Genomic DNA, 16,105 nt, shown 5'->3' on the forward strand with positions numbered 1-16,105 from the left:
TTGAAATCTTAACTAAAACTGGATAAAGGAAAGGGAAGAATGTACGTAATAGCAATTGCAAATAGCTGCAGAAATGAATCTCATTCAAAAGGACAACAAAAATACATGCATCCTTCGAAGCTTCAGTTTATGCCGTTATTTTGTCGCTCGCTTTACGTATTGTTACTGTTATCATTTTCTTATTTTTTAGAACAAATATCTTTCTTGTTGTATAAAAAAGAACTTCGTAATAAAAAATCAGGAATACGGAACTTTTTCAAAAACTTATTTAAAACATGGACATTTTTTATGTTAATTTAAATCTTTTGTAAACTAGAAACAAAACAAAAAAAGAGGTTGTTAAAGAAAAAGATTTTTTTAAAATAAAAATCATTATAAATGCTTTTATCAATACTTCACTTCCTTTTTAAAGAAAATGTCCCAATCGTATCATAATTAAACATAAATATTTTTAATTTTTTTTAAAAATTCAACTTCGATACAACAAACACTTTACTGGAAATCCAAACCTTGCAGTGTTACGTTAGCATCGGTCAAATTGCAATGCTGTTTACAAGCCTTCAATGGCATACTTGAATTATTAGAGGACGGACAGCATATTTTCGCTTTTTTTATTCTCTCCCCTTTGACACAGCTAAAACCAGGAACGCAGCAAGTCCATTCGGTCCAAGACAGTATTTTACATTTGTCCTTTGTAACATTACAGGCATTACCAAAATTTAAAAATGCAAACACAAACATGCAACGAAATAACATATTGTCCTTTTACTCCTTTATGATTCTCTTTATGTATGACACTGACAATTTTTGTTCTCAACTTTTTAACAAAAAAGTCCATTTAAAATGATTAACGTATTCTGCGATACTCACTACCTAAAGACAGTTCAATTTTATTTTACTATGACAAATGCTTTACTTTGAACTTAAACTGAGTTAATGAGAGCCGTCTAATTCTTATCAGTAAATTAAGAATTTTTTTCTTGCTTTTCTTGAACAAGATTAATCTTCCGAATGAAACCTGAAGATAAAAACAGTAATCAAGCTAGTCCTTTAAAACAATATAAATCGAGTGCAGACCAAACAAGGACATCTGAATAATTCACATTGTGAATCAAGTGCTATGGAGGAGCAATCGTGCCCTATCAAACAGAGAATACCAGCCATGTCATGATCGAGTTAACAGAAAATCCGTATACACATCCACTGTTAACTTACTGTAATAGCATAATAATAAGTATGAAAAACGTCATTCAACATATGATTGAATGATACTTTGAATTCGCCGACAAGGTCAGTGTACCGACCAAAGAATTTGCCAAATGATGACTTTACACGAGACTCTTAATATCTTTGTTTCTAATATGTAACTATTATGTCTCTTTTTTGAAAATGTTACTATAGTAGTACGTAGAAAATGCTTCATTCATGTTCAGTTCTCTTAATCAATTCGATATTGTCGACATCGCAATGTTAACAATGTTGATACGATATCGTGTTTACATCATCTACATTGTCTTTGTTTCTACATGACGACATCGTCGACATCGCAATGTAAACAATGTCGATACGATATCGCGTTTACATAGTCTACATTGTTATTTTTTTCTACATGACGACATTATCGACATCGCAATGTTAACAATGTTTACGATATCGCGTTTACATTGTCTACATTGCTTTTATTTCTACATTGTATATTGACAACGCGATGTAATTAATGTTTAAACTATTTCGCATGTACTGTACAGATGACAAACACTGTTTTCAAGGTTGGAAATCAGGTTTTTTAGTTCAATGTAAGAGACATGCTTCATACTTGATATACCTGATGTGGACTCATAAAAGATTGCCTTGGTGACATTGTGTAAAAAGTAAACAGATTATACTAGTATTTGCCTTATCAATATGAACTGAACTTGATTTTATGCGTTGAATGTGTTGTCAACGATTTTACAAAGATAAAAAGATAAAAAAAATAATGATGGCATGATGACGACTCGATATAGGCAAACACGGATACTAAGTATATAAACAAAAAAATGATAATAATGCAATGTTCACACATTATCAATTCAATTACCGAACAACACATCGATGTCGACGTTGTGAACAATGTAAACAAGATTTTGAAAAGGGCAATGTTGACACGATGTCGACTCGATATCGACCAACATAGTGATGTCAAAGATGTGAACGATGTAAACAAGAAAATAAGAAATGCAATGTTGACACGATGTCGACTCGATATCGACCAACATTGCGATGTCGACGATGTGAACGATTTAAACAAGAAAAATAAGAACAATGTTGACACTTTACACGATATCGACCAACATTGCGATGTCGACGATGTGAACGATGTAAACAAGAAAAATAAGAGGAACAATGTTGACACGATGTCGACTCGATATCGACCAACATTGCGATGTCGACGATGTGAACGGTGTAAACAAGAATATACAATGTTAACACGAGTTTACTCTCTCATTTCAAAGTCGACGATGTCGATGTCAAGAAAAATCTGTGTATTGTTCACATTATTATTGCTCGATATCGACCAATAATGCGATGTCGACGATGTGAACGATGTAAACAACAGAAAAGGGGGAAGGCAATGTTTAGAAAATGTTTACGTTATATTGTTAAACAATGTAATATAGAGAGAGATAAACAAAGGAAGTATTGTCATGCTGAGTATGTTATGATATTAGGATAACTGGTATTTTTACAGCGATGTCGACAATATCGAAAAAACATCGTGCACTGGACATACCTCAAATGCTTTTGCGTATCGAATCAACTAGAGGAAACAACTTTAATATACAAGGAGGAAAACTCCTTTGGTATGTGGATAATGAAAGCTGACGCAATCAAAGAGAGTTTTTGCATATTTGCCGCTTGAACCATAAGTTTCTTTATACGTTTTGTTTTCTGTTTAGTAAATTAAAAATCAATTTACCTGTTTTCGCCAGGTAAACCAAATGGATTTTAAATGACAAATGAGGTGCTTCATGAAGTTGAGAGCTCTTCATTTAATACAATATGGAAGGGGATTAAATTGGAATTTCTGTTTTATTTAACCAAGATAAGAAAAATGTTCAATTTGTCATCATTCGACCTGCTTTTATTCTTCCTAGCTTGGAAGATTAATTGAAAATAGAAAATATTTTATTGAAATAATAATGTGTGCCTCGCAATTGTAATCTTTCTTTTAAACACTTCTCGGACAACGGTCATTTCGTAAAGTACCATTAAATTCGATAAAGCTAATATAAAGTAATAGTAGGAAATTTCAAGGGTTGAAAAATAAAACAATCCTCTTTTTATTTAGGGCTGCTTTTTAATCATTCAATGAAACATGAATAGTTGGAGAGTATACAGACCAGATCAGTGCAAAAAAAAGGAAAATAATTATATTTCAGGTTAATTTGTGCAAACGCATATAATTTTTAAATAACGGTATTCATTGATTTTGAAGTAACAATTACTGAAAGCATAATGTGTGTGTTTAACCACAAAGAAAAATTGAAACTTTAAGATCTTGGAAAACGCTTAGGTTCAATCATCTCGAAACTTTAGCAACCGTTCCTTTATCAAGCTCTCGCCACTTTGAAGTGAAAATTGTGGGTTTTTCGGAGGAGACCATAAAAACCGAGACACCTTGTCATGGAAGACATTGGCACGATAAAGAACCCTCACTGTTCAATGGCCTTGAGAGCCACGTAAAAGTCTAAATGTGAAGCCCTTCAACAGTTTATAATGACTTATCTATATGAATGGAAGATCTTCGAATGGGACGTAAACAACAAACAGTCAATCAATCTAACCTTTATATACTCAAGTTGTAACAATGTGTTTAGAGGAACAACATAACCATTTCATGTTCCTATAGCTATCGGTGAATGATTACATAACGTAACGGATCTTCTTTGCAAACGTGAATTACATTGTTAAATAGTTACTTTACATCCACTTGTAATGATTTGGATATCTTCTCGTGAAACACATATAGATAACGAACTGAATTCAAGACCAAAAATCCATAAAACAATACAAAATAGGAGTAGAGCAAACAAGGACCCCCAAAATATCAGAGGTGGGATCAGGTGCCATGGAGGAGTGAGCATCCACTGCTAACCGGTCACACCTGCCGTGTGTTCCTTGTCATGATCGGGAAATAAAAGAAAAATCTGTCGTCAATTGAGTGTATAAATAATGGATTTATAATAAGTATGAAAAACGCCAGTCAGCATTTGACTCAATAATCAATTGTATTTACTTAGGAGGTCATTGTATCGACCACAGAACTTACGAAATGATGACTTTGAACGAGACTGTTGATATTCGTTTCATCAATATCATCTTTTTGGTCAAAAATTTACCTCGTTTTAGAAATTGTTCATACGTAGAGCATGCTCTTGCGTACTGAATCAACTAAGATAATATAAACTCCGTATGCAGGTGATGAAGGTATATTGCTGCATAAGTAAAGGAAGTTGACGATAGAAATTAAAGTCATCACGTTTTTCATAGAGCTTGGTTGTTAAATTACCATTTACGCCTGTTTTCAGGTAAAAGATCCAAATATGAAACAGATGTGTTAGACTCTGTGGTATCTTTTATCTAAAGCTCACCAGGATGTATCGTATCAATTACCAATAATATACAATACGTCGTCGATATATCTAAATGTGGACTTGAAGGCCACAAAAAGGGTTTTCTTCATTTCACGCATAAAATTTTGCACAAATTCTGCTTGATATGATTACAAAAACAGGTCTGCTAATAACTAGGCGCAACTGATATCCATCGGAATTCCAATAAATTGATGGAAGACCTGGTATCCAAAACCAACATCGATAATTTCAATCAGAAACTCAGAAAGAAAAAGCATTTTTCATGTCAACTTCAGAGTACTTGTGTGGGCAATCAGAATGTTTTGTTTTTTTTTAAAATAATTTCGCAAATGACTAATGACAAGGTAAGTAAATTTATAAGTTCCATTTCTATTGAAAAAACATCTGTCAAAAATATCAAAAAGCTTGGACTTTTCCGTAGGGATTGGTTGTGAATATGGTTGAAAAGTCGTTTTTATTCTGTTAATTTTGGTAAAATCTCTTGACAGAGACCTAAATATTTTTTTTATCCATGTTAAATTATTTAAAGGTTTTTCTTCATTCCTAAGGATATTGAATACCAAACATCTGCTTTTTATTCTCTAATTCAAAATTTCAAGGAACATTTTTTACAATAGTTGCATCAACGTGGTGCATTTTTGGGTTATCAGAACACACATAAAAAAAGGAAAAAAGCTCGTATAATGTAATAATCTGCCAGTATATTTTTATAAAATAATCCTTACCGGCTATAACAGTTGTGGATATATTGCAGTATGAAAAGCACTGCTTTTTCGTCATATTTTTCATACTTCCTATCGAAGTAGGGCAACATATAATTATGTCTCTCACTAGCCCCCTTCCATGACACGAAGATGAGCATGTTGTCCACCGTGTCCATCCTAAAACATTGCAAAGGTTGTACGTCGATCCGTTTATATTACAAGTTCCTTTAAGTGTTTGTACAACTGAACCCAAGAACAGAGCAAAACCAATGTTACTAAAAGAACACAGCGCCATGTCTGAAGTTATGTCCCTCAAATATACGCAGCAATTGAAATGAGTGACATTCGAATTAAAGAGAAAAGCATGTTACACGAAAAATACACAGAAGATGACATCGGATTGTTTACTTTAAAAAGCATCGGTTTGGAGTAAACATAGAGATTAAACTTCATATTAAAGAAATCTAATTCAAACTTTTTATATAAAAAATCAATTTAGATAAAAGTTTAAATTAATATCACCTAAGGGCCTTTTGCATCCACATAAAAATTGTACATGAAAGTATTTCAGAATTAAACTTTTTTTCTAATAAATTAATAAAAAAAAATAAATGAAATAGGAGCCCATCCTAGGATATGTTGTTGCCATTCGTTTTATATTCTAATTCTTTAATTAATTTCATTTGCAATTTTTATTTTATGTTAATCACACACACACACAAACAAAACAAACAAATTAGGTGTGATTTAATTGTTGAGTAAATAAAATATTTTGAGCTCGGGTCTTAGGACGTTTAATGGTGCTAGTTGTAATTTTTAAGAAATATAAATACTTGTACTATATTCTTGTCTAATGACCCTCTGATACAAGAGATAACTTCTGAAGAATTTAAATCCCAAACTGTCTGAAAAGTCTTTTCATCAGGTGCTGAATTATCAAGAAATTACTTGATTTAATGGAATATTCCTACAGTTCGACTATGTCAGGTTTACAACATAGGAATGTAATTTCGTTTTTTCATCTATTTGAAAGTTATAATTTTCTGTTTGATACATTTGCACCCAGTTTATTTTCCTGTTATACTCTTCACTATTTTTATTTCTTCATACAAATTTAAAAAGTGGTATGACTGTAGAGGATTTTTATTCTAGAAACAAACTAAAGGAATACAACTCTTGTTGATGGTAACATTCATTTTACAACTTAAGTTTACAACGTAACTTTAAAATCATCATATTTTTTATGTGATTTTAATAGTATGTAAGACAATGTTATTGAATTCATGCCTCTTATTTTTCATTTTAGGTTTTGATAATAAATTAGTGCTCTTTCTTTTAACTGTTACAAGTTTTCTTCATTACAGAGTTTAACCGTTCACGGTAGCTCAGTCGGTAGAGCGTTTGCTCTGTAATCAGGAGAATTCGTGAATTCGAATCTAAACTGCAGCAAACCTAAGTCGAAAAAAAATCGGTAGCAACTGTTCCTTCGCCATGCGCTCGGCACTTGAAGTGTAAATTGCGGGTCTTTCGTATAACACCTTTAAAAACCGGGGCGCCATTTCATGGCAGGCTCAATGGCCTTTAGTGCCGAGTAAAGGTCAAAATTTGAAGCCCTTCACTGATAAATAGTGACGTCTCTATACATGAATGAAAAATTATTGAATGGGACGTAAAACAACATACAATCAATCAATCATAACAAAGTTTAAAAACATTAAAAACAAGTGACTAAGACTTTTCCTAGTTCCCCTTTCTATGTGAAACTCTTGTTTTTTGTTGATAAAAATCTTAATATGTTTGATGAAGTTTAGAGCAGAGGAGCATTAAACATTAATCCATTTCAAAAAGATAAATCTGAGGTGCAAACACAATTGACATTCTTTCATGGTTATTTAAATATGCTAGACAAGAGAGATAAGTTTGAGAAATCATTTGTTACGACATTATGTAATTTTCTTGCCTTCATTATCAGTAAAACCCCACCAAATGTTATTACGATTTACTAACAAATATATCTAAGAATACTTATTCTTACAACCAGGTCTACGAAATGTTTCTAACTGTTTAAATTTCTTTGTTAAAAGGTTCTGGTCAAGCACGTGTAAAAGTGTGATGACCTTTCCCATATGATTCTGGCTTTATCCAACCAAGCATCTTTCTTCACTCCTCACTAAGATATTATCAGTAGTAAAGGAGAAATTTCAAGAGTACTGTGTAACAATATATTCAAAAAGTGGTATAAATTAGATGTACGTGGACACTAAAAAATCCAAGGAACGTATGGACAATTTGAAATCAAAATCAACAGATAAAAACTTCGACTTTTCAACTTTATACACAAACATTCCCTAAGACAAAGTAAAGTCCTAGCTTTTCGATATCACTGACAGCTGCTTTTTCAATAAATATGGAACTCGTAAATTTAATTTTATTTTTTTTGGTCATTTGCGAAACTATTTTGTTAAAAAACATTCTGATTGTACACAGAGTACTCTGAAGTCGACATCAAAAGATGCTTGAGTTTCTGATTGTCAATATTTATAAAGACCAGGTCTTTTTTGGAAAATATAAAATTAGTAGACCTATTTTTGTATTCCTATGAAGCAGAATTTGCGCAAAATCTTATGCGTGAAAAGAAGAAAACACTTGCTGTGGCCTTCAACTCGACATTAAGATATATCGACGACGTATTCACCCCTACTAATGTGTTCGGAACCTTTTATTTTTCGGTGTCTGCAAATTATAAAATCCGATGAGTTCAGAGTAGCTCTGGAAGTGGCTCTGGCGAGAGTTAGCGAGACTACAGCGAGATAGGGTAAATTATTCACGGAAATGTGGCTAGGAAGTGACTAGCACGTGGAGACATTGTAAACAGAAAACTAATGTTGCGTTTTAGTTTTCACCACCTTATAATATCATTCTGAAGAAATGTACTTCAATTGATCTCTCTTGAATTCATTCAAATCGAAATTATAAGTATTCTCTATGACACAATTTTCTGCTGTCATGCACGAATTAAAATTTCTTTTTGGACAAATATTTTGCATGGGAACCGGGACTATATTTTGTAGCGTCAGATTAGCAAATGAGGCATCAATGTGACTTTAATGACAAATCATATGAGAATTGCATTCTAGTTTGAAAATACTACAGGAATTTTACATGATAGATTCCTTTATTGTACTATCAGTGAATAAATTGTCAGGTGGATTCCGTGGCCAACACATGTGATCACGAGTATAGTTAAGTAAAAAAAAAACGTTTTGTCCACTTAAATGCATACGACAAGCTACTCGTTTTCCTTACCCTTGAAGTGCTGGTGTTCTGAACTTGACACTAACTATGTATACCTTTTATTACATATTTTTTTCTAGTTATCGGTACAACAAATTAAAAACGCCCGTGATATCTTTCATAGTTTCGAATGTTTGTATTTTGTTCATAAATGCATTTTTTTTTTATTTTGCACTCCATTGACATGATCATAAATTGACCTGAACCACGTGTTCGAAGTAACGTAAACATGTACTTGGCGTAAACGTATTCAATCAACAATTGGTCAGTTGCTCGTGCCGACGGTGGTAAGATCCTCTGTGCGCATTAATAGCAATTATAAGACAAACAAAGGTTTGTCAGTGTAGATCATATAACACATTTTTTATCAGCGTATCGGTCGCTAGTGAGCTGTAATTTTTGCAGTAAACTATAGTAAGGTATATTAATTGTTATCCCCCCTTTAGCCACCCATTTCTGTTGAAAATCATGAAAGTCTTTCACACCCCTACTAATGTTATTGTGATTTAAATTCAAGACACGTGGTTTAGGTTTACCTATTCAAAGGTTATAGGGTAGAACCGGTTTTATAAATAAAATTGGCAGTAAAAGGAAATTGCTATAGTCTGTTTTTCTGAAAACATGTCCTGTGAAAAATGTGTTTCCAGACCTTCCTGAAAGACTTTCATGATTTTCAACAGAAATGGGTGGCTAAAGGCAGGGGGATAACAATTACTACATCTTATCATAGTTTACTGCAAAAATGACAGCTCAATAGCCACCAATACGCTGGTAAAAAATGTGTAATATCATCTACACAAACAAACCTTTGTTCGCCTTATATGGCTATTGCTATTAATTCATAACGAGCAACTGACAAATTGTTGATTGAATACGTTTACGCCAAATACATGTTTACATATTACTTCGAACACGTGGTTCATTGATCATGTCAATGGAGTGCAAAATAAAAAAATATGTTCTTATGAACAAAATGCAAACATTAGAAACTATGAAAGATATCACGGGGCTCTAGGGCGTTTTTAATTTGTTGTTAACTAGAAAAAATATGTTTTATAAAATGTATACTTCGTTAGTGTTAGGTTCAGAGCACCAGCACTTCAAGGGTAAGGAAAACGAACAGCTTCTCGTATGCATTTAAATGGACAAAACATTTTTTACATAACTATACTTGTGATCACGTGTGTTGGCCAGGGAATCTACCTGACAATTGTATTCATCGATAGTACAATAAAGGAATTTATCAAGCGTAAAATTCCTATAGTATTCGTAGTAACTCATAATGCAATTTTAAATTTGTCAGTTAAAGTCACATTAAACATTTGCTAATCTGACGCCAAAAAAAGCACGTTCCCATGCAAAATATTTGTCCAAAAAGAAATTTTAATTCATGACAGCAGAAAATTGTATCATGAATACTTAATATAATTTTTTGAATTCAAGAGAGAATGAAGTACATCTCTACAGAATGATATTATAGGGTGGTGAAAACTAAAGCAACATAACTATTTTGTTTACATGTTTTTATTCCTAGCCACATTTAATAAAGTTCAAGTACTCTCGCCAGAGCCACTGTTTTATTACGGTTTTAAATTTGCAGAATACCGAAAAAAGAAAAAGGTCTGGATAGAGATTTCACAGGACATGTTTTCAAAAGAAACAGACTATAGCAATTTCCTATTTACTGCCAATTTTTATTTATAAAACCGGTTCTATCCTATAACCTTCGAATAGGTAAACCTAAGCCACGTGTCTTGAATTTAAATCACAATAACATTAGTAGGGGTGTATTGTCAATTAACAAATTGAATGGTAATTTCCATTCCTATGTCGATTCTGTATATCCAGGTGAGCTTGAGATAAAAGAAGTCTGACACATCGGTTTCATATTTGGATATTTTACAGAAAAAGACGTTAATGGTAATGTAACAACCAAGCTCAATGATAAACGTGTTGAATTTAACTTTTCTATCGTCAACTTCCCTTACTTATGCAGCAATATACCTTCATCACCTGCATCTGCAAACGGAGTTTATGTATCTCAGTTGATTCGTTACGCAAGAGCATGTTCTACATGTACGTATGAACAATTTCTAAAACGAGGTAAATAATTTCAAAGAAGTTGATGAAACAAGAATATCAGCAGTGTCGTTTAAAGTAATCTTTTCATAAGTTCTATGGTCGATACAATGACCTTGTCAGCAAATACGATTTATCATTGAGTCAAACTGACTGACGTTTTTCTTACTTATTGCGAGTCCATTATTTATACCCTGAATTGACGACGGATTTTCCCGTTATTTCCCGATCATGACAAGGAGCACACGGCGGATGTGATCGGTAGGCAGGGGATGCTCACTCCTCTATTTGGAGGTCCATGTTTGCTCTGCTCCTATTTTGTATGGTTTTATGGACTTTTGATCTTAATTACTGTTCGTTATCTTCATATGTTTCATCAGAAATGCCCTTCAATAAATTGTATGACAAAGGTTCCATTTTTATTTCGTTAATTAAGTTCAAATATGTTTTTTTACGATTAATATTGCAAATTAAATAGAAATGGAGTATAAGTAGAGATCATAATTACGTATACCAAGCAATTCTCCTTCATGGCCAATACGAAGAAATGTTTCAAAAGATAAGTATTTAATAGTTTTCGTACGTATTTTTCTGAACTTTATCTGGGTACTCATCTTTAAAACTAAAAGAAAAAAAACCCAAATATTGATAGAGCTTTCCGTAATTTAAATTGATTATTGTATCATTTTCCCTCGACAGATGTCCACATATAAAGAAGATTTTAAAAAAATTGTATCACTTGTTTTTAATGCACCCAAGCTAATGTGAAGAAGAAAATAAAAAAAAAAACAATTTTCCCCCTCCCCTTGCCTCGATCTATTTACACTTCAAAAGAAATATTATCATATTTATAAGGATAAATACACTGTATACTAGTATTCTACCATGTAGCTGAATATCTCAATACACATACCCTTTGGTGGAACATATGGAGAATGATCCTTAAAATCATTTTCAGTTAAATGACAAGTTTTCATACATCTTTGCTTAATCACTTGTTTTGTTTCATTCTTTGATATACGCACACAGCAAATACTTTTGAATCTTTGCCTTTGACCAATAGGACAATTAACACCATTGCATACAGTCCACGGTGTCCAAAACATCAAGTCACAAACAGAATATGATACATTGTGGTATGTGCAGTCCGGGGCAGCACATTTTAAATACAAGGGAAGCTGGAGAACTAAACATATTAGGACCACAATAAAACGAACAGCTACCATGCTTCATGACAAAAAGAAAACTGAAGGGAAAATCTAAAAATTTATAGATATGGAGGCATTTTACAAACCAAAGACAAGTAATCTGATGTTTTTGAATGACAAATGATATACTTATAGGAGTCAAGAGCTCTTCGTTCAATTCTAATGTCATGTCCAAGGAGAGTGAACCTGAATATATAACCTATTTAGCAAAGATTGGATAAAAACATATTTATCTTTATTTGAAGTGTTCTTAATTTCTCGCTATGAAGCTTAATTGGAAAATAAATACGCCATTTCAGAAATTCGTATAAATATCATCAACATAATGATTTTTTGGGAAAGGTAAGCACATTAAATTCTACACAGATTTCTCCATGGATTAATTTGAAATCATGATGTATATGTACAAAATTACCAATTATGAAAAAAAAGATGAATCTTAAAATTTATAAAATGTTGCTTTGAAATTATATTTGATCATGTATACGATTAAGTTTACAGAAGATGTATTTAAAGTTTTAAAGGGAATGTGCAGCAGAAATCATAGGTCTATTGCATACCGAAGATTATGAACTATTTATATATTTTTTTGAAACTTGGAAATTTGAACAGCTTTACTGAAAAGAAAATATCAAATACAGACTGGTTAAAAGCTATTGTGGTGACACAAAATCAAACTTTTTAATGTACTGATTCTAAAGCAGATCGAATGTATTTCACTACCCACTAAAGATGTCAGTAAAATTTTTTTTTCTGAAATTTATTTTAATCGCACTCCTTCACTAACCTATGAAAACTTTCCATCCTGTGAGCTTAAACATTGATTTTGTTTTTGATGTGTTATACACATTTACATATATTTTTATGGGTATTTATTTTCTATAGTTATTTGAATTATTGTTGAAATTACTGATTAGGTTTTGATTCAGCAACATTTTGTTAGTACGACATTCCCTCTCTTAGGAACGTCGTTTTCCTAATGAGTTTATTTTCATGCATTTTAAGTCAGGAAAAATTTTATCTGGCAAACTACAAAAATGTCTTTTCTTCCAAATAATACTTAAACAAAAACAGTTATTAAAAAATCTAAATAGGTTAAAATTAGACATTAATAATTAGAAAACTATCATATTTACGGCATCAGGTAAAAACCAAAATTTGTTCCAACATTAATTTTGGAACAATCAAAATATTCCTACTTACTAAAAACCCTTGGTGTTGAATTAATTGTTCCATGATTGACCGTTGATGACTTTTGAGGAACACACTTCTGAGACTCCGGAGTTTCGGGTATAATTGAACAATTTTTGAGACATTCGTCAATATTTTTTATTCCCTGAGGACAACAATACGATTTTTGTCTAGACTGAGTTCCATTTACAGAACAACTTGTCCATGGACCCCAACCTCTCACACTACAAACTGAGTTACAAGTTCCACTACAGATTATTACCAAATCCATGAAAAAGAAAACCTTTATTACATGTACTTGAAGGAACATGCTTATAGGTCTTGTCAAGAGGGAAAATGAACATGGCATGTACTGAAAGGCATAAAATTTATTAACAGATGACTCTTCCGTTACAATTTTAATTGAACAATCCATCATAGATTCTTCCATACTGAGAAACATGCAGTTATTGGTCTTTCGTTGTGTACTTTAATAATGATAGTATTAGAGAAGGATTTTGATTCTACTATATAGAAGGTATTTATTATCAGCAATAACTATTAGAGAATATGAATTTCTTGACAAGGCCATTGAGTTTGTTCGTGTCATTTTGGTGTTGAACGAACACTGAAATCTATTTCTTGAATAGTGTTTACATTAGAAAGTAGAACAGAAGCCAAGCTTTGGAAATAATACTGAAAAGTTCATTTTTGAAGACTTATGCCCTGAACATACCAGGAGAATTTAGATTTGTTAGAGGCGTAAAAATATAAAGATTTGAATTTTAATCTGTTCTATTAGTTCGATAAAATGTTTACACTCAAAGACCCCTTAATAGGAAAAAAAATATCTCTCATCTTCAACAATTGTTAAAATAAAAAATGGTCAAAATTTTTTCCATCACCCATTTCGTATTTCCTTCATCTTAAATCACCCATTTCAATTTTTTAAAAAAACTCACACTTTTTAAGTCAACGAACAAAATGTTGAAATTATTTAAAATTATTTGAAATTAAAAGATTTTGATTTCCGTTCATTGCCACTTGGCATATAAATCTCATAGATGTATGTATTCTGTGATAATTAATTTTTTATGTTGGACCTACTACATATCATTTAAGTATTCGTTTAAGTTTGGTTAGACTGGCTTCACATCCAGTTGTGTGAGTCATTGCTTGTTATGAAGAGACCATTATTGATCATTAAGTTCAATTTTGAAGCTTTTCCAAAGCTGATTTTACGTAAACTTTAGATTCAGCCTTTCACTAAACATTATAATTTCTCTGTTGATTTTTTTCCCCATTATCTCTCCGATTAATAGAACAGGGATTTTTTTTTCGTTCACAGCTAAACTCAGAACAGACAACACATGCTATTGGGCGTGGTAGTTGATTGTTTCAAAAGATCTCTCAAAAAGTATTTTCGGACCTAATTAAAATACTGAATCTTGGAAGCTCTCTGCCTTAACTTGTATGTTACGGCATGGGAATTTTGAGACGCGACTTAAAAGCTTCATAAGAGAGCGTTTATATATCTTTAGGAAAAGTTATTCCGCAATTGTTCCACTTGTAATTGCACTGACTGTACAGAATTTTCATAAAAAGGGTGTGTTTCAGATCAGCCCCGTGTAAATTCAGAATGACTTTCGTTCCCTTTTTCATATATAGGTTACGTACCGTTCCTTTATTCACTTTACAGTTTAAGTATAGAACAGCGTATTTGGATCACATTTGAGTTGATTAATTCATCTGTAATTAATGTCCATGGGACATTGGGCACATTAACAGATAAAGAGCATAAAATATCTCTACATCATCAAGTTCTATATGTTCAGTATTTTTATATTTAGCAACTGCATTCGACATGTAAAACTGTACTCTGTAATAAATTAATTTTAGATAATCTTTTTAAAAATATTTTTCTCAATTATTAATAATGCTTATTTTCCTTAATCAAGCAATCTCATATGTATTCAATTAATCATTTCTTTGCTTTTTAAATAAGATGTCAAACATTAAAAATAAATGGAGGAGATTTCATTAAATTCTAATACCGTCATACAATACTATATTAAAAATGCCGAAACTCACCACCAATCGTTGTTCTACTAGGAGGTCCAACTGTCCCAACACTCGTTGTCGTTGATCCTACGAAACAAATTGACGTCCTTAAAATTCTAGAGGGAATGCAAAGCTACCCTACATCTAGTCCATGCACATGCATGTTTTACACCTTCTGCTTAATTTTCTAACTAAAAATATTCATGAATAAAAGACATCGTTTATGACAGTATCCGGTACTTTTATTTTTACAAGCAGTTTTTAAGGAGCGAGTACCAATAAGAAAGTGCTTCAGAAATTGACTTAAAAACCACTTATTTTTAAAATATATATACCGGTAGTTTCCTTACCAAAAACTTTTGTTAATACAATATCAAAATTTTATACTAAAACACATATGAAATGTCGTGTTCTTTATCCATCCCATAGATGGAGGACTACAGATAACTTTAGGAATAAATGAAGGCCACTACTATGACAAGATGATTAGCACGTGGTCTATCCAAACCAACAAGGGCAAAATAACCGTATATTGTTCCATTTATAATATTATTTCCATGATCATCTACTAATAAGTCAGAGTCAAATTAAGCAACTGCATAGTGTGTATGAAATGATATACTTGATGAAACAAGTTTCAGATAATTTTATGAGGATTATTTTGTAGTTCCTCTCAGAAATCAATGTTTTATGAAACCCTTTTTTTTCTTCATAAAATTATCGCATACATTCAAAGAATCATTACTTTGCATCATTGACGCTAAACATTTAAACTAAATCCATTTAATTTTATTGGCATTAACACAATAATGTTCTATACTTCGAATGCTGTATACTCACTACCAAGTGGTGTACCAGTTGTTTTGCTGTTGGATGGTCTGACAGTATTAGCTCCACCACTGCTCTTTGTCGATGATCCTACAAAACAGATTGATATTCTTAAAATTCATGG

General features: G+C 32.1%; 1 protein-coding gene across 2 annotated transcripts in view; it reads right to left on the reverse strand.

Annotated features, from left to right (window-relative positions):
• LOC134253636 (uncharacterized) overlaps window positions 1-16,105 on the reverse strand; it is a 47,553-nt gene that overhangs the window by 1,032 nt on the left and 30,416 nt on the right. Inside the window, exons 2-3 of one of the 2 annotated variants that reach the window (XM_062736201.1) lie at window positions 15,994-16,071; window positions 15,184-15,240 (exon numbers count right to left, since the gene is read on the reverse strand). In XM_062736201.1, coding sequence (XP_062592185.1) covers window positions 15,184-15,240; window positions 15,994-16,071 — 135 coding nt within the window. The remainder of the gene's footprint in view (window positions 1-15,183; window positions 15,241-15,993; window positions 16,072-16,105) is intronic. The other variant, XM_062736202.1, reaches the window with a different exon arrangement.

This window comes from Saccostrea cucullata, unplaced genomic scaffold (assembly GCF_032062105.1).
Source record: "Saccostrea cucullata isolate Sc308-1 unplaced genomic scaffold, CSIRO_AGI_Scuc_v1 ctg418, whole genome shotgun sequence".
NCBI classification, from domain to species: Eukaryota; Metazoa; Mollusca; class Bivalvia; order Ostreida; family Ostreidae; genus Saccostrea; species Saccostrea cuccullata.